Source organism: Coregonus clupeaformis, chromosome 6 (genome assembly GCF_020615455.1).
Source record: "Coregonus clupeaformis isolate EN_2021a chromosome 6, ASM2061545v1, whole genome shotgun sequence".
NCBI classification, from domain to species: domain Eukaryota; kingdom Metazoa; phylum Chordata; class Actinopteri; order Salmoniformes; family Salmonidae; genus Coregonus; species Coregonus clupeaformis.
Genome location: NC_059197.1, coordinates 15,696,364 through 15,720,051, shown reverse-complemented (window position 1 = coordinate 15,720,051; position 23,688 = coordinate 15,696,364). Strand labels below are relative to the sequence as shown.

The following is a 23,688-nucleotide window of genomic DNA, read 5'->3' as shown; positions in this document are numbered from 1 at the left end:
AGAGAGAGAGAGAGAGAGAGAGAGAGAGAGAGAGAGAGAGAGAGAGGAGAGAGAGAGAGAGAGAGAGAGAGAGGAGGAGAGAGAGAGAGAGAGAGAGAGAGAGAGAGAGAGAGAGAGAGAGAGAGAGGAGAGAGAGAGAGAGAGAGAGAGAGAGAGAGAGAGAGAGAGAGAGAGAGAGAGAGAGAGAGAGAGAGAGAGAGAGAGACAGAGAACTATGTGCATGGTTAGTTACCCACTTGTCCACCCACACATACCATTCATTCCCCAGTCCTCACCTCCTCCAATCATTCCTGACCACCAGTGAGATGTCAGCTCTATAGCCCTACCTCTCTAGTCTCCACTAACCAACAGTGGTCTGCTCTGCTGTCCGGTGCACCAAGGTCTTCTTTATGAGTGGGTTTCCATGGAGCTCAGTAGTGAGTTGATGATTGGCTAGGCTGGGCTGGGCTGGGGCCGATCTCCACCTAGGAACATAGAGACAGACTAGAACCGCGGTACACCAGAGTAGAGTGGATATCTAGGAACATAATAGATCTCTACTCTGATGTACCTTGGCTCTAGACTCTGTCCTCCTCTTCCTCTCTCTCTTAATAATTTAAAGAGAGAGGCTGCAGGCTGACTGAATAATGGAGAAGCTAGTCAGGCACAGACATGTCACACAGAGAGGAAGATGAGCGGGTGGCGCCTAATCGCAGACAGAGAAATATGTAGAAATTTGAAGGGTATTTAATCACGGACAGAGAATAATGTCGAAAAGAGAAGGGTATTTACAGGCAGAGAAATAGGAGATGAAAACCCAGACTGCTACAATAACAGCTTCTGTTCCAGTAAGGGCCTGCTGTCATCACCTCACCATGACAGCCCATGACAGGATTGACTTTTTACACTCCTGTTACGCTAAATTAGCGTTGTTAATGTAAGTGTTTACATCACCCTTCCATATCCACCGGCGTTCAGTGTTTACCCACCTTTTTCCCACTTGCTTCTGAGGATAAAGTTACTTTTAGTGACGTGCACAGCCACATAGGCCGCAGGCAGCAGGCAGCACTCCCCTCCCTCTGCAGAAACAGAATGAAACAGCAGAATGCTCCGTTAGCAAAAGCACATCGTCACTGCTGAGACTGCGCGGCACGTTAGTTTCCATGGTAACTGGCCTCTTCACGTCTCCCCCCCCCCCCTGCGTTTCTGAAATGTTATTATTTGAAGATGACTCTCAGACAGATGGACGGACGGTCGCTCAATCAGACTGGCTGCACTGTATGACATCTCAATCAGATCACAGACTCACTCAGGGGAGGTTTGTGCGTTAGTTAATAGCCAGCCACTAATCTCCCTCTTCTGCACAGATTGTCACAGCTTGACGTGAGCTCTTGGGTTCCGTTCCAATATCCATACTGTACTAGCAGACCAAGTCTACGAATGCATGCCCATAGTGTGGATATTAAAACAGCCTTGGTTTCTGGTTGCCTTTGCAGTTCCCTCCCTCGTTCCATAAGGCAGGCAGCCTTTAAGACTGTCAGACCTCTGAAGCAGTTTAAGGTCATCCAGGGGTTACAGGCCACAGTCAGGGCTTCAGACCTCAGTCACCTGTCGCCAGTTTATGTCACTTAGGATAGGAAGTGTCTCCATTCCACACACAGGGCCAGGAGAACCCTGGCCTGGCGTGTCTCCTTCCTGTTTCCACATACACACAGTCAGGAGATCCGTTGGGATTAGACGCTGGGAGGTTCATAAGGCACCGGAACTGACAATTAAGAAACAAGCCACTGTGTCACACAGTGGTGGAGCATTTACATGTGTGCGCACACACACACACACACACCCTTGCTGACCCCCTTGAAAGATAAACGATAGCTAGCCAGCCCCTCTGGCCAGCTTGGCTTCAGAGTTCAGACAGACGGTAGACCCATGTAGTTGTACAGGCAATAAGCTGTCCTACCAGTGTGTTTGTTTGGTAACAGACACACTGACTGAGGATGACTCTACAGCAGGGGTCCACAATTACATTCAGCCAATGGCCAATTATTCCTTGAGCGGATGGTCAGGGGGCCAAACAGATATAGTATTTGACAAAAACAGAATAATTTCAAACGTTGATTACGTTGGGATACGATCACATATGCCTCTTAATGCGTGGGAATACTTGGGAACAGATTTCCTAAATTAAAATAACTTGGAGCTGATTTCCTGGTGATTTTACAGGCTTATGTCCAACAACGAAAATGATTATTATACTTTTTTTTTTTTAAATCTCAGAAAACTTGGGGGACCTAATAAAATCACCCGCGTGCCGAATTTGGCCTGCGGGCCGCCTATTGGGGAACCCTGCTCTACAGTAACAGCAGCCCTGGTTGGGACCAGGCCAATGTTTACAATCTGAGCGGATATTACAGTGGCTGGAGGGGAGTGAGGTTGTGTGTTTGTGTGAGTGCGTGTGTGTGAGAGCAGCGCAGGACAATCAATCAATGTAGTCCTGTTAGACACTGTGATGTAATGTCAGGCTAACATCTGCTTGATCATAGACACTGTAACGTTAGTCTACTACAGTCACATTGTTCTAACCCAAATGTACACCCATTATTACATAATTCAATTCTGTCATTTGTGAGAGTATGATTTGAAGGAGTCAGGCGCAGGAGGGTAAATCACCGAATACAGAGTTTATTCCGTAGTACACAGTTACCCTTGATAGCGTCAACAGCACAGGGTGTAATACAGGCGCACTGGAACACAATACAGGCACACAGGGAGAAATAACCCTGGCAATACAAAGTATGGATAGCTCAACCGAGCTACACTCATCTTCACATAAAACAATCACTCACAAGGACAAGGGGGCAGAGGGAACACTTATACACAGACTAATGAGGGGATATGAACCAGGTGTGTGTAATTAACAAGACAAGACAAATGGAATGATGATATATGGAGCGGCAGTAGCTAGTAAGCCGGTGACGACTAACGCCGAAACCTGCCCGAACAAGGAGGGGAGGCAGCCTCGGCAGAAGTCGTGACAGTACCCTCACCCCCCTTGACCCGCAGCTCCAGCAGTGGGACGGCCAGGAGGATGCGGAGCAGGGCGAGCCGGATGGCGACTGTGGAAATCCCGCAACAGGGAGATATCGAGGATATCCCTCACCGGGACCCAGCACCGTTCCTCCGGACCGTACCCCTCCCACTCCACGAGGTACTGAAGGCCCCTCACCCGACGCCTCGAATCCAGGATGGAACGGACAGACTACGCAGGGGCCCCCTCGAAGTCCAGAGGAGGTGGAGGGACCTCCCGCACCTCAGACTCCTGGAGTGGCCCAGCCACCACCGGCATGAGGAGAGACACATGAAACGAGGGGTTAATACGGTAATCAGGGGGATGTAATAACCTATAGGTGACCTCGTTGATTCTCCTCAGGACTTTGAACGGCCTTACAAACCGCGGGCTCAGCTTCCGGCAGGGCAGGCGGAGGGGCAGATTCCGGGTCGAGAGCCAGACCCGATCTCCCGGTACGAAGACCAGGGCCTCACTGCGGTGGCGGTCAGCGTTGGCCTTCTGACGACGCACAGCGCGTTGGAGGTGAACGTGGGCAGCGTCCCACGTCTCCTCCGCACGCCGAAACCAGTCTTCCACCGCAGGAGTCTCGGTCTGGCTCTGGTGCCACGGTGCCAGAACCAGTTGGTAACCTAAAACACATTGGAATGGCGTTAGGTTAGTAGAGGAGTGGCGGAAAGAGTTCTGGGCATATTCTGCCCATGGCAAGAACACCGACCACTCCCCCGGCCGGTCCTGGCAGTAGGACCGCAGGAACCTACCCACATCCTGATTTACCCGTTCCACCTGCCCATTAGACTCGGGGTGGAACCCAGAGGTCAGGCTGACCGAGACCCCCAGACGTTCCATGAACGCCTTCCAGACCTTGGATGTGAACTGGAGACCTCGGTCAGACACTATATCCTCTGGTACCCCGTAGTGCCGGAAGACATGTGTAAACAGGGCCTCCGCAGTTTGCAGGGCCGTGGGGAGACCGGGCAGCGGAAGGAGGCGGCAGGCCTTGGAAAAGCGGTCCACAACGACCAGGGTGGTGGTGTTACCTTGGGAGAGGGGAAGATCAGTCAGGAAATCAACACTTAGGTGAGACCATGGTCGTTGTGGAATTGGTAAAGGTTGTAACTTAACCGCTGGGAGGTGCTTAGGTGCCTTACTCTGGGCGCACACCGAGCAGGAGGAGACATACACCCTCACGTCCTTAGCCAAGGTAGGCCACCAGTACTTTAAGGTCAGGCAGCGCACTGTATGACCGATACCTGGGTGACCAGAGGAGGGTGACGTGTGTGCCCAGTAGATCAGACAATCACGGATAAGAGCAGGCACGTACCGCAGCCCAGCTGGACACTGAGGTGGAGATGGATCTGTGCGTAATGCCTGGTCTATATCCGCATCCATCGCCCATACTACCGGCGCCACAATGCAGGAAGCTGGGAGTATGGGGGTGTTGTCTCTGGGCCTCTCCTCTGTGTCATACAGCCGTGACAATGCGTCTGCCTTCACGTTCTTCGTACCCGGGATGTATGACAGTGAAAAATCGAACCGGGTGAAGAATAGGGCCCACCTGGCCTGGCGAGGATTCAGCCTCCTCGCTGCCCGGATGTACTCCAGGTTACGGTGGTCCGTCCAGATGAGGAAAGGGTGTTTCGCCCCTTCGAGCCAATGCCTCCACACGGTCAAGTCTCGGACAACAGCCAACAGCTCCCGATCACCAACGTCGTAGTTCTGCTCTGCCGGGCTGAGCCTCTTAGAGAAGAAGGAACCGGGGCGGAGCTTGGGTGGCGTGCCCGAGCATTGAGATAGGACAGCGCCTATCCCTACCTCGGCCACATCCACCTCCACTACGAACAGTGGTGATGGATCTGGGTGGGCCAGTACCGGAGCTGAGGTGAACAGACCCCTCAGTTTCCTGAAGGCCAGGTCAGCCTCAGCAGACCAGCGGAGCCGGGATGGCCCACCCTTCAACAGAGATGTAATGGGAGCTGCGACCTTGCCAAAGCCCTGGATAAACCTTGGATAGTAGTTGGCGTAGCCCAGAAAGCGCTACACCTCCTTAACCGTGGTGGGAGTCGGCCAATTACGCACGGTTGAAATGCGATCCCCCTCCATCTCCACACCTGAGGTGGTAATGCGGTATCCGAGGAAGGAGACGGACTGCTGGAAAAACATACACTTGGCATAAAGGTCATTTTCCAACAGTCGAGCCAGCACTTTGCGAACCAGGGACACATGCTCGGCACGCGTAGCGGAATACACCAGAATGTCATCGATGTAGACCACTACACCGCGACCAAGCATGTCGCGAAACACCTCGTTCACAAAGGACTGGAAGACAGATGGAGCATTCATCAAACTGTAGGGCATCACCAGGTATTCATAATGCCCCGTGGTTGTGCTGAATGCTGTCTTCCACTCATCCCCCTCTCGAACACGCACCAGGTTGTACGCACTCCTGAGATCTAATTTGGTGAAGAAGCGCACCCCATGCATTGACTCGATCACTGACAGAATGAGGGGGAGAGGATAACTAAATCTTACCGTCTCCTTGTTCAGTGGTCGATAATCAATGCAAGGGCGCAGACCACTGTCTTTCTTCTTCACAAAGAAGAAACTCGAGGAGGCGGGTGAAGTGGAGGGACGTCTATACCCCTGGCGCAGGGACTTGGTGATGTATGTTTCCTGGGAGGTACAGCGTCTACCCGGAGGTTTCTCGCGCAATCCCCCGCCCGATGAGGTGGTAACTTGGTAGCCTGCGTTTTAGAGAACGCGTGCGCCAAATCGAGGTATTCGGGGGGAATGCCACCGTGGTTGCACCAACGGAAACACCTAGACACCTACCCTGACACTCTTGCGACCACCCCGTGAGAACCCTCTGCGGCCATGAGAAGGTGGGGTTGTGGAGTGCTAACCAAGGGAGACCTAATACCACAGGGAAAGCAGGAGACTCAATAATATAAAATGTGACCTGCTCACAATGAGTCTCCTGGGTAGTCATGGTGACTGGTGCAGTAACCTCCTTAACAAACCCGGACCCTAATGGTCGACTATCAAGTGCTCTGATGGGGAGTGGAATGGATAGGTGAACCAATGAAATGCTTAGCCGGTGTGAGAATGCCCTGTCCATAAAGTTCCCAGCTGCGCCTGAATCGACCAGCGCCTTACACTGAGGGAACACCATTTGATCGGGAAAGTAGATGGGTAGGGTACAGTGCGCAGCAGAGGGCTCTGAACCAGTGTGGGTGTTCAATACCTGGGGTGATGGGAGAGTGCCCTGCCTGCCGCCTCCAGACCCAAAAGAGCGCTGACGACGTGTGGTGTACTCTCCCTTCGTGCCACCAGTGTGACACTGTCGCTGTCGTCCTCCGCTCTCTCGGATGGCGGTTTCACCCAGCACCATCGGCTCTGGATTCGAGTCGTCCGGGGTGGGAACGGGCAGACCCCTTCCAGGACGTCCTCTGGCTGCCAGCAGGTTGTCCAAACGGATGGCCATGTCCACCAGTTGCGCGAAGGACAACATGGTGTCCCGGCAGGCTAGCTCCTGTTGGACGTCCTCCCGCAGATGGCACCGGAAATGGTCGATAAGGGCCCGCTCGTTCCACCCGGACGCCGCTGCCAGAGTCTGAAACTCCAAGGCGAAGTCTTGTGCAGTCCTCGTCCCCTGCCTCAGGTGAACCAGCTGCTCGCCCGCCTCTCGACCTTCGGGCGGGTGATCGAAGACAGCCCGAAAGAGGCGAGCAAACTCCCCGTAGTTCTCCAACGCGGTTCCTCCTTCGTTCCACACCGCGTTGGCCCACTCCAGGGCTTTCCCCGAGAGGCAGGAGACGAGGGCGGACACCTTCTCCCGCTCCGATGGGGCCGGCCTGATGCTGGAGAGATAGAGCTCCAGTTGGAGGAGGAATCCTTGGCAGACAGCCGCGGTCCTGTCGAACTCCCATGGTCGGGATATCTGGATCCCTCCGGGTGCTGGGGTGTGGGTGGCTGGATCCGGTTGGCCAGCTGGTCTCGACAGATCGGGTCCTCTCCTCTCCAGGCTTTGGACGACCTGAAGAACCCGATCCATCGCTTCTCCCAAGCTGGCCAGCATCGTGGAATGCTCCTGGACCCGTGCCACGACTCCAGGCATGCGCTCCTCTCCCGCTGACTCCATAGGTGAGTGATTCTGTGAGAGTATGATTTGAAGGAGTCAGGCGCAGGAGGGTAAATCACAGAATCCAGAGTTTATTCCTTAGTACACAGTTACGCTGGATAGCGTCAACAGCACAGGGCGTAATACAGGCGCACTGGAACACAATACAGGCACACAGGGAGAAATAACCCTGGCAATACAAAGTACGGGTAGCTCAACCGAGCTACACTCATCTTCACATAAAACAATCACTCACAAGGACAAGGGGGCAGAGGGAACACTTATACACAGACTAATGAGGGGATATGAACCAGGTGTGTGTAATTGACAAGACACATGGAATGATGATATATGGAGCGGCAGTGGCTGGTAAGCCGGTGATGACGAACACCGAAGCCTGCCCGAACAAGGAGGGGAGGCAGCCTCGGTGGAAGTCGTGACATCATTAAAAAGACTGGTGACCAATGATCATTACACACACGTTAGATTGTTATGATGACACATTATTACTATTGACAGTAATTATTGACTGTGTTATTGCACATTGTAAAACAGTCTGCCTAAACTGTACTGTGCCTATGCATTTTGTGCATGCAGGCAGAAGCTGGAATTTAGATTTACAAGTGCGTAATCGGCCTGAAGGCTTGGCCATGTTAAAATATATTGATGTTGTGCCCTCTCTCTCTCTCCCCCCTCCCACCCCCAACCCCTGATCTATGTTACTCACTAGTCTAGTTATTGAGTGGCCATCCCAGCACAACCTAACCCAGCTGACCGAGCAGAATATGGTTGGCTCTTGATGTGCTCACAGCCCTGTAGAACCTCCCCCCTGACCATTGATCCTGCACATGGGGTCAGAGGCCAGCTCAAATCCCAGCGGCCATATTCCCCACGCATTCCACAGAGATTACAGCAGCAGCCACATAGAATTAGCCTGCCTGTCCTGGCTGCCATGGAAACAAGCAGCGATTGTGGCGTTGCAGTGCCTGTACCCAGAAGGAAAGGTTAGAGGGGAGGAGAGATGAAAGGAGGAGAGATGAAAGGAGGAGAGGGGGAGGAGAGAGGAGAGGAGAAATGGGGGAGAGAGGAGAGGAGAAGAGGAGAAGAGGGGGTAGGAAGAGTGGAGGGGAGGGTTCCTGCATGTGTGTGTGTCTACTGTAGTACTGTGTGTGTGTGTGTCTACTGTAGTACTGTGTGTGTGTGTGTCTACTGTAGTACTGTGTGTGTGTGTGTCTACTGTAGTACTGTGTGTGTGTGTCTACTGTAGTACTGTGTGTGTGTGTGTCTACTGTAGTACTGTGTGTGTGTGTGTCTACTGTAGTACTGTGTGTGTGTGTGTGTCTACTGTAGTACTGTGTGTGTGTGCGCACATGCGTGCGTTTGTGCGTGCGACCCTTCAGCTAACAGTTGAACACAGCTGTGTCTGCTGACGTCAGCCCTGACATGGCGTATAGTCTAGCAGTAACTGACCTGGCTTATAGTCTAGCAATAACTGACTTTGTTTATAGTCTAGCAGTAACTGACCTGGATTATAGTCTAGCTGTAACTGACCTGGATTATAGTCTAGCTGTAACTGACCTGGTTTATAGTCTAGCTGTAACTGACCTGGTTTATAGTCTAGCTGTAACTGACCTGGCTTATAGTCTAGCTGTAACTGACCTGGTTTATAGTCTAGCTGTAACTGACCTGGTTTATAGTCTAGCTGTAACTGACCTGGTTTATAGTCTAGCTGTAACTGACCTGGCTTTATAGTCTAGCTGTAACTGACCTGGCTTATAGTCTAGCTGTAACTGACCTGGCTTATAGTCTAGCTGTAACTGACCTGGTTTATAGTCTAGCTGTAACTGACCTGGTTTATAGTCTAGCTGTAACTGACCTGGTTTATAGTCTAGCTGTAACTGACCTGGTTTATAGTCTAGCTGTAACTGACCTGGCTTATAGTCTAGCTGTAACTGACCTGGATTATAGTCTAGCTGTAACTGACCTGGTTTATAGTCTAGCTGTAACTGACCTGGTTTATAGTCTAGCTGTAACTGACCTGGTTTATAGTCTAGCTGTAACTGACCTGGCTTATAGTCTAGCTGTAACTGACCTGGTTTATAGTCTAGCTGTAACTGACCTGGTTTATAGTCTAGCTGTAACTGACCTGGCTTATAGTCTAGCTGTAACTGACCTGGTTTATAGTCTAGCTGTAACTGACCTGGCTTATAGTCTAGCAGTAACTGACCTGGCTTATAGTCTAGCTGTAACTGACCTGGCTTATAGTCTAGCTGTAACTGACCTGGCTTATAGTCTAGCTGTAACTGACCTGGCTTATAGTCTAGCTGTAACTGACCTGGTTTATAGTCTAGCTGTAACTGACCTGGCTTATAGTCTAGCTGTAACTGACCTGGTTTATAGTCTAGCTGTAACTGACCTGGCTTATAGTCTAGCTGTAACTGACCTGGCTTATAGTCTAGCTGTAACTGACCTGGTTATAGTCTAGCTGTAACTGACCTGGCTTATAGTCTAGCTGTAACTGACCTGGTTTATAGTCTAGCTGTAACTGACCTGGCTTATAGTCTAGCTGTAACTGACCTGGTTTATAGTCTAGCTGTAACTGACCTGGTTTATAGTCTAGCTGTAACTGACCTGGCTTATAGTCTAGCTGTAACTGACCTGGCTTATAGTCTAGCTGTAACTGACCTGGTTTATAGTCTAGCTGTAACTGACCTGGTTTATAGTCTAGCTGTAACTGACCTGGTTTATAGTCTAGCTGTAACTGACCTGGCTTATAGTCTAGCTGTAACTGACCTGGCTTATAGTCTAGCTGTAACTGACCTGGTTTATAGTCTAGCTGTAACTGACCTGGTTTATAGTCTAGCTGTAACTGACCTGGTTTATAGTCTAGCTGTAACTGACCTGGTTTATAGTCTAGCTGTAACTGACCTGGCTTATAGTGTAGCAGTAACTGACTTGACCTATAGTCTAGCACATTGGTCACCAACCTTTTCTGAGTCAAGATCACTTTCTGAGTCAAAGTGCAAGCCGAGATCTACCGCTCAGATTTTTTAAAAACATGACGTAAAAACATAAGCCTATGCAACATTAACCAATTTAAAAACAGTTCTGTAGCAATGAGGTTTGTTCAGTAGGCTATAGGCCCAATACATTATCACTGCATATTGGCTATGCTTGAATTGCCCTGACAATGTTGTTCTTCTCAGACCATTTTGAAATTATAAAAAGAAAATGTAGGTATATGATCACACTGGTAATAGATAATTTATTGTATTACTTGTGAGGCACAGCTGAGTGAGTAATATATACTGAACAAAAATATAAACGCAACATGCAACAATTTTAAACTATTTTACTGAGTTACACTTTTATATAAGGAAATCAGTCAATTGAAATAAATACATGAGGCCCTAATCTATGGATTTCGCATGACTGGGCAGGGGCGCAGCAATGGGTGGGCCTGGGAGGGCACAAGGTGCACCTGTGTAATGATCATGCTGTTTAATCAGCTTCTTGATATGCAACAACTGTCAGGTGGAAGGATTTATCTTGGCGAAGGAGAAATGCTCACTAACAGGGTTGTAAACAAATTTGTGCACATAATTTGAGAGAAATGTGCTTTTTGTGCATATGGAACATTTCTGGGATCTTTTATTTCAGCCCATGAAACATGGGACCAACACTTTACATGTTGCGTTTATATTTTTGTTCAGTATATTCTTTTTTTACTGGACTGATGGCCTGAATCTGATGGTTAGTCTGAGGGGAGGGAGAGAGCAGCGGTGAGGCTGCCTCTCACCCAACTCATCGTCCCTCTGCTGAGAAAATGTGACACAGTCTTCCAGCTGATGGCAAAACTGAAGTCGCACTGCATTATTTCTGCCTCATGCACCAATTCATGTTACTCCTATGACCAGAGAAAGTGAAATATTCCTCTATTAAAAAAGACACAAGCCGCTAATAATAACAACGCAAGCTTATCGGAACACTTTGCTATACTCATTCATTGTAGCTGCAGTGCTGGTTGTAGCGTGAGTGGAAGTAGGGAGATGCAAATAGTCCGGGTAGCCATCATTAGCTGTTCAGGAGTCTTATGGCTTGGGGGTAGAAGCTGTTAAGAAGCCTTTTGGACCTAGACTTGGCGCTCCGGTACCGCTAGTCATAGTTTTAAGTTTTGAAATCTCACAGTATCAACTTTGCTGTGCATTCAAGGCTTATTTTTACAGTCCACGCCTATGGCTCGAGGAAACTGTGCAGACACGGTGATCTGAGATATCTGATTGGCCAGCTGTAGACCTATAGGTGCTCTTGATTTGCTCTCTGGGCCTGCTGGGTAGGCGGAGTTCTACCTTCAGACACATGAAATGGTTGAAAATGGGAACACTTTGCATTCCCGGCGCTAGGGCTGCTGAATCGAGTGCACCTACCACCAACAGCGCGAAACAAATTTTAAAAAAGTATCTTTTTTTTTTTTTTACAGAAATGTTTTGTGATCGACTAGGGATGCCTTAGAGATCGACCGGCTGACCAAGCCATGTGAAGTGAGATTTATCTCCAACTGAGGAGCACTGGTCTGGAGAGAGTTGTCATTGACTGTGGGTGTCCTAGACTGCCTGTTCTGTACTATTCTCCTAGACTAGAGGGCAGTATAATACTATAGACTACTTTACTGAACAATATATTCTTTGACTTGACTGGGTGTCCCAGACAGCCATTACCAGTTTTAAAAGGATATAAAGGTCGTATATCAAACAAAAGAAGTGTCATGAAGACAAGTACATTTACATTTTAGTCATTTAGCAGACGCTCTTATCCAGAGCGACTTACAGTTAGTGAGTGCATACATTTTCTATTTAATTTAATTTAATTTAATTTAATTTTTCATACTGGAATCGAACCCACAACCCTGGCGTTGCAAATGCCATGCTCTACCAACTGAGCTACATCCTTGCCGGCTATTCCCTCCCCTACCCTGGACGACGCTGGGCCAATTGTGCGCCGCCCCATGGGTCTCCCGGTCGCAGCCGGCTACGACAGAGGTTGGATTCGAACCAGGATCTCTAGTGGCACAGCTAGACCACTGCGCCACTCGGGAGCTCGAGTATAGGGTTAAATGCCAAGGTTGTGTAATGGCATGATTGATGTGTGTTTTGACAGGCTGGCTTGCCTTTGCCCTCTCTGGGCCTTTCTGCTTTGATCAGGCAGGCTTTGTGTTTTCACACTGGCGGGCTAAGGGCCTTGTCGTGTGCTCGGCCAGCCTCCTCAGGTGGAGAGGGGGTTGGAACTGGTTTGTGTGTGTGTGTGTGTGTGTGCGACAGTGACCTATATCTGCCACCCTGGAGCACAGTGGAGACATGGCAAGTGGAGCCCGGTCAGGCATGGTCTCTCTCCACGCGGCACTATGCAACTAAGTCTCACCAGACGTCAGCCACTGCCTGCCTGCCTGCCTGCCTGCCTGCCTGCCTGCCTGCCTGCCTGCCTGCCTGCCTGCCTGTCTGCCTGCCTGTCTGCTTACCCATTGCACATACATAAGGCCCTGTGTGAAAGTAATGCAGTGTACTCCTATGGTTTAGTGTTGCTGATGTACAGTACGTGGTTTCTAATGGACTCACTGTCATGTGGATTTGAGGCACATTGGTGCTCTTAACATTAGCAGGGAAGTGTACAAAGTCATCAACTGCTCAATACATTAGAATGTAGAATATAAGAAGCTATTGTTGCTGTTAGTTTTTTCTTTTCTTAAATGAGATGGAAAATGTGGGCACTTGATCTATTTCTCCATAGTGTTCAGTACAGTAGGTCAAAACAAGGTCAGACTGGTGGTGCTTACAGCTGCATAGGGGCTGTGTGGGGATTAGCTACAGTACCTGGAATGGATGCCAGGTACGCATCACACATTCTCTCTCAAATTCTCTGATGCACACACACACACACACACACACACACACACACACACACACACACACACGCTAAATCTCTCTCAACCCTCATTCTACTTCTTTATCTCTGATGTCATTCTGAGCTTTGTAATCAGAAGTTAAATCTATGAAACCCAGACAGTCAGTGACTGTGTGTGTCTCCTCCCAGTTCAAGAGATGCTATCAGTCTGTGTTAGCCACGCCAGGGATGTGTACTGTACACTGCAGTGCTGCAAATCCCTCAGTGCTGCTAAGAATAGATTCTCCTCTGAGGCCAAGAGTGCAGAGAGGAGAGAACCCAGAAGCTGTGTGTGTGTGTTGTGTGTGTGTGTACACAGGAGGAGGCTTCTCTTGATGAGGACCTCCCTCCTAATATGACTGTGAGCAGGGTTCACACAAGGTGCTTGAGGTACTTAAAGTACTTGAATTTGGCACTCTGAAATTTAAGTACGGTAATACCTTGGAAATCAGAATTTTTTTCAAGTTGGTACCTTGAAAAGTACTTTAATTAAAATGAGAGGAGAACAGAAGATGATCAGATATGTTAATATGAAATGTATTAGAAAAATGTATTGGTCTTGCAAATTAATTTCCAGGCAGACTACAGAGTTTTATTTCCTTATGTGTTTCGCACTCTGGTTGCCAGGCGAACTCACTTATTCCACCCACACTGCCACTCAGCCAAGCTGGTAGAGAACTGACTTATTAGGCGCCACCAAACGTCACCTTGATAGCTAAAATGTTGGGGAAATGTAGATTAAATCCTGCCTGGCAGGATATTGATGTTTATGAATGGGTTTTGCCAGACCCAACCAGGGATGTAGTGGAGGGTAAACACACTTAAACGCCGTTTACACACCATTTTATTTGTGAAATACTGTTTACTCAGCTTTTTATTTAGTTAATTATCGTTTACTCACTTATTGCGTTCCCAGTGTTGATCAACGCTCAGAAGACTTCTTGATATAAGTTCTAATCGCGCCTACCTCTGCGAACGACTGGAATCATGAATGATTCATGTATGCTCGTTATGTTCGACCTGTTCCCCCGGATGGTCCTCACTACATGTTCGTCGTCAAACCCACTGGCTCCAGGCCATCTATAAATCACTGCTAGGCAAATCCCCGCCTTATCTTAGCTCATTGGTCACCATAGCAGCACCCACCCGTAGTCTGCGCTCCAGCAGGTATATCTCACTGGTCATTCCCAAAGCCAACACCTCCTTTGGCCGCCATTCCTTCCAGTTCTCTGCTGCCAATGACTGGAACGAATTGCAAAAATCTCTGAAGCTGGAGACTCTTATCTCCCTCAATAACTTTAAGCATCAGTTGTCAGAGCACCTTACCGATCACTGCACCTGTACACAGCCCATCTGAAATTAGCCCACCCAACTACCTCATCCCTATATTGTTATTTATTTTGCTCTTTTTGCACCCCAGTATCTCTATTTGCACATAATCTCTTGCACATCTAGCATTCCAGTGTTAATACTATTGTAATTATTCTGCACTATAGCCTATTTATTGCCTTACCTCCATAACTTGCTACATTTGCACACACTGTATATATATTTTCTGTTGTATTTCTGACTTTATGTTTTTTACCCCATATGTAACTCTGTGTTGTTTTTATTGCACTACTTTGCTTTATCTTGGCCAGGTCGCAGTTGTAAATGAGAACCTGTTCTCAACTGGCTTACCTGGTTAAATAAAGGTGAAATAAAATAAATAAATAAAAATTTACCGTGTTAGCAGCGCATTCGTTCACCACTCCGCCCACCACATAGGCTGAGAGGTGAAACGAACTAGCTCAGCCCAGACGTACAGTGGCAAGTAGCAGAGATGCTGCTGACAGTGGGAATTATTTTAACTCCTGCCATGTCAACAGACATCCACCAAACAAACCCCCCCTGACTCTCTGAGAATGAGTGTACAACTGGTAAATAGTGCTGATATTTCAGTCAGATGTCTAGCTAGCTAGGTAGCTCAAGGGCTCTGGCTATTAGCCAGGTAGCTAGCTATAACTAGCTGGCTAGAAGGATGAAGTTAGAAGCTAACGTTGAATGGAGCTGACCTCAGCAGGAGCAGTTGACTGAAATTTAGCTAGCTATAATCAAAAGAGTTCTCATAACAAAATACCTTTTCTTTATAGAGAGTAGTGAGACAGACAGTGGTGAGTCAGGCTGCAATGAAGAATGCAAAGGAGATACACAGAGAGAGGAAGCATTGAAGCAAGCAGGGAGAGAGGTTGGTAGTAGAGTGGTTCCAAAACTTGGGGTCCGGGACCCATGTGGGGTCCTCTAAAATTTAAATAGGGTCCCATGAGAGAGTCTTTATTCTTATCAAACACATTACTAGCTTGTTTTTCTTCTAATGGGTATAGAAAACAACATTTTAGAGTAAACTAAGGGCCTTATACACAGAATTCACCTTCATGTCATTGTGTTGTGACAGCCTGTGGGACTTAACATTTAGTGAAATACAGTATAAAGACAATTTAATATTATGTACACTGATATAAATATAAATGCAACAATTTCCAAGATTTTACTGAGCTACAGTTCATATAAGGAAATCAGTCAACATCATCAGTCCTGACTTACCACTCATGTATGTAGTAAATAACTAGAGACATTAATTATTGAGTAGAGCCTGTAAGTTTAAAAAACATTGGTATGATGTTGTGACGATATACTGCCATCTGTTGGCGACTAGAAGCAATTGCAAAATAGAAACTATTTCAAATTGGCGGTCCTTGAAAATAAATATTAGTGCTTGAAAAGTACTTAAAAGTCCTTGAATTTGACTTGCTACTGTCTGTACGAACCCTGTGTGAGATGGAGAGACTGAGGGATGGGGAGGGGGGGCTCTTTGCTAAGCTAAAGGCCCCATACATTAGCTAAACAAGCAGCCCTGGCCAGAGTGGCCTTCAAGAGCCAGTAGGTACCCTCTCCTCCAGGCTGACATCATTACAACCTAGAGGGAGGGGTTGAACAAGGGAGGATGCTCTATTGTCTTGGCTGACCAACTGGCAGAGAGTGAGCTCTATTCTGAACATACCATCTTGGTCTCCAAAAGGACTGACGTGCTAGCAGATAGTGAACTCTATTCTAAACATACCATCGTAGTCTACATAAGTACTGAGTAGCTGATAGATAGTGAGCTCTATTCTAAACATACCATCGTAGTCTACATAAGTACTGAGTAGCTGATAGATAGTGAGCTCTATTCTAAACATACCATCGTAGTCTACATAAGTACTGAGTAGCTGATAGATAGTGAGCTCTATTCTAAACATACCATCGTAGTCTACATAAGTACTGAATAGCTAATAGATAGTGAACTCTATTCTGAACATAATGTACCATTATGGTCTCCGTAAGGACTGCTCGAGACAGATTTGGTGTTGTTTCATACTATAGCTTTCATAACACCTGCCTTATGGGCCAGAACAACACTCTGCATAGACTGGAACCTGCCAAGGGAGGGGGGCGGGGGTGTGTGTGTGTGTGTGGCTCAGTTGGTAGAGCATGGCGCTTGCAACGCCAGGGTTGTAGGTTCCATTCCCACGGGGGACCAGTATGAAAATGTATAAACTCACTACTGTAGAGATCCTGGTTCGAATCCAGGCTCTGCTGTAGCCGGCCGCAACCGGGAGACCAATGGGGCGGCGCACAATTGGCCCAGCGTCGTCCAGGGTAGGGGAGGGAATGGCCGGCAGGGAGGTAGCTCAGTTGGTAGAGCATGGCGTTTGCAACGCCAGGGTTGTGGGTTCGTTTCCCACGGGGGACCAGTATAAAAAAAATAATGTATGCACTCACTAACTGTAAGTCGCTCTGGATAAGAGTGTCTGCTAAATGACTAAAATGTAATGTAAATGTACTGTAAGTCGCTCTGGATAAGCGCTTCTGCTAAATGACTAAACATGTCAAATGTGTGTGTGTTTGTATTGAGCTAATGGTTTTCCTCTGAATACTGTAAGGGGTATTATTATGCCTTAGCTGTGGCTATTCTTTCTATGAGTCAGTGTTTTGGGAGTGTTTAAAGACAAAAATCAAAACCTTAAACAAACAACAGCGTGTTTGTGAGCTTATGCATACTTTGTGTGTATGTCTCTCTTTCTGTTGTAATGTGAAAGATGAGTTATGTGTGTGATGGTAGAGGATTTGGGCTAGTGGCGCAGTGGTCTAAGGCAGTGCTAGCTGTGCCACTAGAGATCCTGGTTCAAATCCAGGCTCTGTCGTAGCCGGCCGCGACCGGGAGACCCATTGGGCGGCGCATAATTGGCCCTGCGTCGTCCAGGGTAGGGGAGGGAATGGCCGGCAGGGATGTAGCTCAGTTGGTAGAGCATGGCGTTTGCAACGCCAGGGTTGTGGGTTCAATTCCCACGGGGGGCCAGTATGAAAAATAAAATAATGTATGCACTCACTAACTGTAAGTCGCTCTGGATAAGAGCGTCTGCTAAATGACTAAAATGTAAATGTGTAATGACTGGGCGATATATCGTCTTTTAAGGTATACCGGTATGGTATGATTTTTACAATACCGTCTATAACGATATGTTTACGCAGTGCTAAATAAATGAGAAGTTCTACAAATTGGACTACTTCACTATCAGTTTTGTCCTGGTTTGGTTGAGTATAAAACAATTAGAATGGAGAAAGCCCATTAAAACCACTTAGAATTCATTTGTTGCCATCCTCGGGTCATGCACTACTCATAAAACATATTAAGACAGAAATTTCACTATATATTTCAGAAACATCAAATACTGTAAAATACTGCCATACCGTCAAAAATACGAAAAATATAGTGACGTTATATGACAGATGGCACAGCCCTCAGTTGTACTAATCTGTGTATGTTCATCAAAATGAATGGGAGGATATTATCCTGTTTGAGTCAGTGACAGTGATGACCAGAGCTCTGAGGCTAGAAGTAATCAATGTGTTTAGGAGCCATGACCTCACTGCCATAACATGTTCACTATATGAACAGGGAGTGCTCTTGGCACTGATTTGAGAGTGTTCATTCCTAGATGACTTGTGATATTCCCCTAATACCCTTACTAGATAGGATAGGCTCTCCTGTCAACAGGCCTGGGCAGCAGATGGTCACAATATTACAGAAGCACTCACATCCTGGTTCATACACACCAATCAACCTGGAAGACTAGGGATTAGGGAGGAAATCATAGTGTGTGTGTTTGTGTGTGTTACCAGAGCATGGGTGAATTCATTTTACATTCCTGTCAATTGAATTGGACAACATGGAATTCGTCCGGAGGGGGGAACGACAGATTCAATCTCTGAATTGACAGGAATTGTAATAAAATGTAACCCAGATGTAGTGTTTTCAATCAAAACATGTGTTGTGAAATGTAGGGCATTGTTTCCCCTGTGGGTACTGTGAATATTGTGTTGAATACCATGCATTTGAGTGTAGAGGGGATTGGACATTCCGGCTCTGTGCGTGTCAGAGGCAGCATGTTATTCCTGTTATTCCCTGCTGACAAACGCATACCTTACGTTCCTCTTTGATCCTACTGTTTGCCATGCATTCAGCGGGATGGGAGCGCTGTCACACACAGCATCCAGTGGACACACTTCCCGGCCCGCTCTGTCTCTCTCACCATCAGTGTTCCTTGAAACAACTTCTAGTTACTGTTAACAATGCTCATGTCATGAAGTCCGGTAGATCTATCTGTACTATACTGCACCACTGATCTATAAGGTTATTATGCATTAATACACACGTTACACAAGTAGATACACAAAAACACTGCATGCACAAGTGAGTATGCATGCAACCACACACACAAACAGTGAGGTACACACACTAACTCAGTTACATCACTGCATTTCTGTGCTCCGTGTTCTAAAATCAGCCTGGTGTCATACTATTACTAAGCTTTTGAGCCACACATTTTTATTTTACCTTTATTTAACTAGGCAAATCAGTTAAGAACACATTCTTATTTACAATGACGGCCTACACCGGCCAAACCTGGACGACGCTGGACCAATTGTGCGCCGCCCTATGGGACTCCCAATCACGGCCGGTTGTGATACAGCCTGGAATCGAACCAGGGGGTCTGTAGTGACACGCCTCAAACACTGAGATGCAGTGCCTTAGACTGCTGCGCCACGCGGGAGCCCACATGACTTGGATTAGTTTGCTCTCTTCCTCTGTAGAGTGATGGTAGTTTGTTTTGATTGGTGAAGAATCAACTCTGTCTTTGTGCTGCTGCTTCACTGTCACACAACATATAGGCTGGTTTATATTTAGTGTTCTTACTCCCCCTAGTGGCTATGTGAAGGAGGTGAATACATTTACAAGGCCTTGAGTAGGAAGTGTTGCCCTCTACTGGTGTTTAGTGATATAACATTGAGAATAGTACTATAATGAGAAATAGTTCTGAAATTATATTAAGTGGCCCGAGGGCTTGTTTTGTTAGGATGGTGTGAGTAGATAATACCATTGATTTATGTGCCTTTAAATTGTATCAATATGGTATTGTGTGCCTCTTCCCTTAGTGACACTGCACCACTGTTTGTTTACTTATTAACTGTTTATTACAGTTCCCCTCATCAAAAGAGAGAGATAATGTGTGAGGATTGAAGCCTAATGTTGTACCCAGTGTGCACTACAGCATGCTTCCTCCCTTGTGTGAGAGTGAGGGAGGCACCAAGCCCTGTGTCATTTCCTGTACCCCGTATCATAGCGCTTCTGGTTTTCTCCTCCGTTTCCCCTCCTTTTCCGCATTTCGTTCTGCCACTCCCAGCCTCAGACAGACCTGCACACAGGAGAAAGGACTACGCTTCCCTCATAATCAAAACACACATGCACCTTCAGGTATGTTGTACACACGCTTACAGTGGACTGTCTAACAACAACAAAACACTTTATTACACTACATTTATCAGACATCCATCACTCCTCAAATAAGTCACAACAGAGATTTGACACATAGGCCACACACACACACACACACACACACACACACACACTGACTTCACTGGGGTCCCCACGGAGCAGCTGAGGAGACAGCAACTTCCGTGAGCGAGAAGGAACGAAAGAGAGCGAGAGAGAAAGAGGGAGATGCTGCTAGTTGCCCTGAATTCTTCGGGGTAGGATGGGGGGCTAGCCAGGGAACCAGGGGAGGCATTAGTGGCAGCAGTGTTGGTTCTGGGGGGGCTATTTTTAGCCCCCTGGACCCTTGTATCGTGACAGCTGTCCTCTCCTTGTCTCTCTGAGAATAGTCAGCCTATCAGGGGGCTCCTCTCCCCAGCCTGTGCCCTGTGTGACATGACATGAGTCCGCCGGCTATCTTAGCTCTTTCTCACACACTCTACTAACTCTGGGTTGAACACCCGTTACCGCCAACGTCGTTTTAAGGGCTTATTTCGGTCAGGGAAGGATTGGATCTACCAAACCTAACCACTACTCACCTTCACAGAGGACAGCAGGTAAAGGAGGAGCCGTGGTTCCAGGATTGTTGGGGGAAAGCGAGAGGCCTTCTGTGGAGGAATCTGTGGGCTGAGTGTGCAGTCTCTACCAGGGCCTGCCTGGCTGGTAACACACATTTTAGGGCTGACAGTGAGGGGGGCTGGCTATCTCTCACTGTAACTGAGCTCAGGTTCAGCTAAGTGGAGCCATTTTGGCTCTGGAGATGCTAGCTAGCTATGTTAACAGCCTTTTGCTTGAGCCTTGGTGAAGTGTTAGCCGAAGTAACTTGGTTCATTTGGTTTGATCTGTGTGCTTTAGCATGTTGTGACAGTAGAATACTGTAATAGTAGAAGTGAAAGGAGTGTGTCTGCCAGGAAGGCTGTGGTGGTAGCTGTCTGGAACTGGCTTTCATAGGCAGATTGGGCAGAAGTTGAATGGAGCCTTTGTGTCTTTGTGTCTCGCCCCTGTTGGAAAAGTCACGTTGACTGTTCAGTGTGTGTTGGTACTTGGTATAGTGAGCTATGCTATTAGCAATGCAGACCCATAGTCTTTTGTGGAAATTCCAGATGGATTTTTTGTGGGTTTCCTCATCTAGCCTATTGTTCTGACCAACTGTTGAGAACATTGTTTGCCTTTCTGTAAGTTTGGATGTGGAAAATGCATCTGCTATCCTGTGATTTCCTGTGTAGGGTGCCATCTGTGGGTTGACTTCCCTTTTCTGTTGTTGGGGGACCAGCCTAACCCTAGCCTACAGTACAAAGTGGATCTTAGATGCAGAAAGAGTGTGTGCTGTTTCCTCTGTCAACACCAACTGGATGCCCTAACTCTAACACTCTCTCAGTGGACGAGTGATTACTCAAGATCAGTGTTGTTTTGTCACTGTTGGTTGTGTGTTGAGTTGTAGACCCCTGAGATGACTGTCCCTCTTAACTGTCATATCAAATCAAATCACGTTTCCAATAAGCTTTGTTATCAGGCTACGTACAGTTGAAGTCGGAAGTTTACATACACCTTAGCCAAATACATGTAAACTCAGTTTTTCACAATTCCTGACATTTAATCCTAGTAAAAATTCCCTTTTTTTAGGTCAGTTAGGATCACCACTTTATTTTAAGAATGTGAAATGTCAGAATAATATTAGAGATAATTATTTATTTAAGCTTTTATTTCTTTCATCACATTCCCAGTGGATCAGAAGTTTACATACACTCAATTAGTATTTGGTAGCATTGCCTTTAAATTGTTTAACTTGGGTCAAACATTTTGGGTAGCCTTCCACAAGCTTCCCACAATAAGTTGGGTGAATTTTGGCCCATTCCTCCTGACAGAGCTGGTGTAACTGAGTCAGGTTTGTTGGCCTCCTTGCTTGCACATGCTTTTTCAGTTCTTCCCACAAATGTTCTATAGTATTGAGGTCAGGGCTTTGTGATGGCCACTCCAATACCTTGACTTGTCCTTAAGCCATTTTGCCACAACTTTGGAAGTATGCTTGGGGTCATTGTCCATTTGGAAGACCCATTTGCGACCAAGCTTTAACTTCCTGACTGATGTCTTGAGATGTTGCTTCAATATAGCCACATCATTTTCCTTCCTCATGATGCCATCTATTTTGTGAAGTGCACAAGTCCCTCCTGCAGCAAAACACCCCCACAGCATGATGCTGCCACCCCCGTGCTTCACGGTTGGGATGGTGTTCTTCGGGCTTGCAAGCCACCACATTTTTACTCCAAACATAACGATGGTCATTATGGCCAAACAGTTCTATTTTTGTTTCATCAGACCAGAGGACATTTCTCCAAAAAGTACGATCTTTGTCCCCATGTGCAGTTGCAAACCGTAGTCTGGCTTTTTAATGGCGGTTTTGGAGCAGTGGCTTCTTCCTTGCTGAGCGGCCTTTCAGGTTATGTCTATATATAGGACTCGTTTTTACTGTGGATATAGATACTTTTGTACCTGTTTCCTCCAGCATCTTCACAAGGTTATTTGTTGTTGTTCTGGGATTGATTTGCACTTTTTGCACCAAAGTACGTTAATCTCTAGGAGACAGAATGAATCTCCTTCCTGAGCGGTATGACGGCTGCGTGGTCCCATGGTGTTTATATTTGCATACTATTGTTTGTAGAGATTAACGTGGTACCTTCAGGCGTTTGGAAATTGCTCCCAACGATGAACCAGACTTGTGGAGGTCTACAATTTTTTTTCTGAGGTCTTGGCTGATTTCTTTTGATTTTCCCATGATGTCAAGCAAAGAGGCACCGAGTTTGAAGGTAGGCCTTGAAATACATCCACAGGTACACCTCCAATTGACTCAGATGTCAATTAGCCTATCAGAAGCTTCTAAAGCCATGACATCATTTTCTGGAATTTTCAAAGCTGTTTAAAGGCACAGTCAACTTAGTGTATGTAAACTTCTGACCCACTGGAATTGTGATACAGTGAATTATAAGTGAAATAATATGTCTGTAAACAATTGTTGGAAAAACGACTTGTGTCATGCACAAAGTAGAGGTCCTAACCGACTTGCCAAAACTATAGTTTGTTAACAAGACATTTGTGGAGTGGTTGAAAAACAAGTTTTAATGACTCCAACCTAAGTGTATGTCAACTTCCGACTTCAACTGTACATCTTTGCTTTTAATGTTAGAGTCAGTCAGAAAGCAGTTGTCATGTTTCACAGTGACTAATAGACATTAAAGTCTGTTCCTCAGCTTTTATTTTCATTATCTCTGGGCATAGGCCTATCTCTTTACTGCATTGATTCAGTATTGTCAATATGGCTTTGTTCTGTTGTTATTAGCTAAGTCAACTAGTGTTCTCCCAAAACAGTGGCTGAGTCACATTTGCCAGAGAGTGTCAGTCACCATGCTATATCCGGTTTAGATGGCTCTCTGTGCGTGTGTATGATGGTGTTTTGTTACATGTTGTGTGTGTGTGTGTGTGTGTGTGTGTGTGTGTGTGTGTATAAACAGTGTTTATATGTATGCACAGTTGTGTTTGTGTGTGTGTGTGTGTGTGTGTGTGTTCAGAGGGAACCAGAGAGTCAACCTGGCTATCCAACCTGATGTTGGCCTCTGATTCGTTATGCCCATGTGGCTCATCCTAAAAAAAAGCCCTGTCCTATCTCCCTGGCCCCTGCCTGGTTGAACCTGCCCAGTG

General features: G+C 47.0%; 1 protein-coding gene across 5 annotated transcripts in view; it reads left to right on the top strand.

Annotated features, from left to right (window-relative positions):
- The window catches only part of LOC121567752 (unconventional myosin-XVIIIa), a 166,142-nt gene that overhangs the window by 43,926 nt on the left and 98,528 nt on the right, over nt 1–23,688 (top strand). Inside the window, exon 1 of one of the 5 annotated variants that reach the window (XM_041878002.2) lies at nt 19,869–19,938. The exons of 3 other annotated variants lie outside the window; for them this stretch is intronic. In XM_041878002.2, the coding sequence (XP_041733936.2) occupies nt 19,927–19,938 (12 nt within the window). In that variant the 5' untranslated portion in view covers nt 19,869–19,926. Of the gene's footprint in view, nt 1–19,868; nt 19,939–23,688 lie in introns of those variants that run through there. One more of the 5 variants, XM_045218705.1, reaches the window with a different exon arrangement.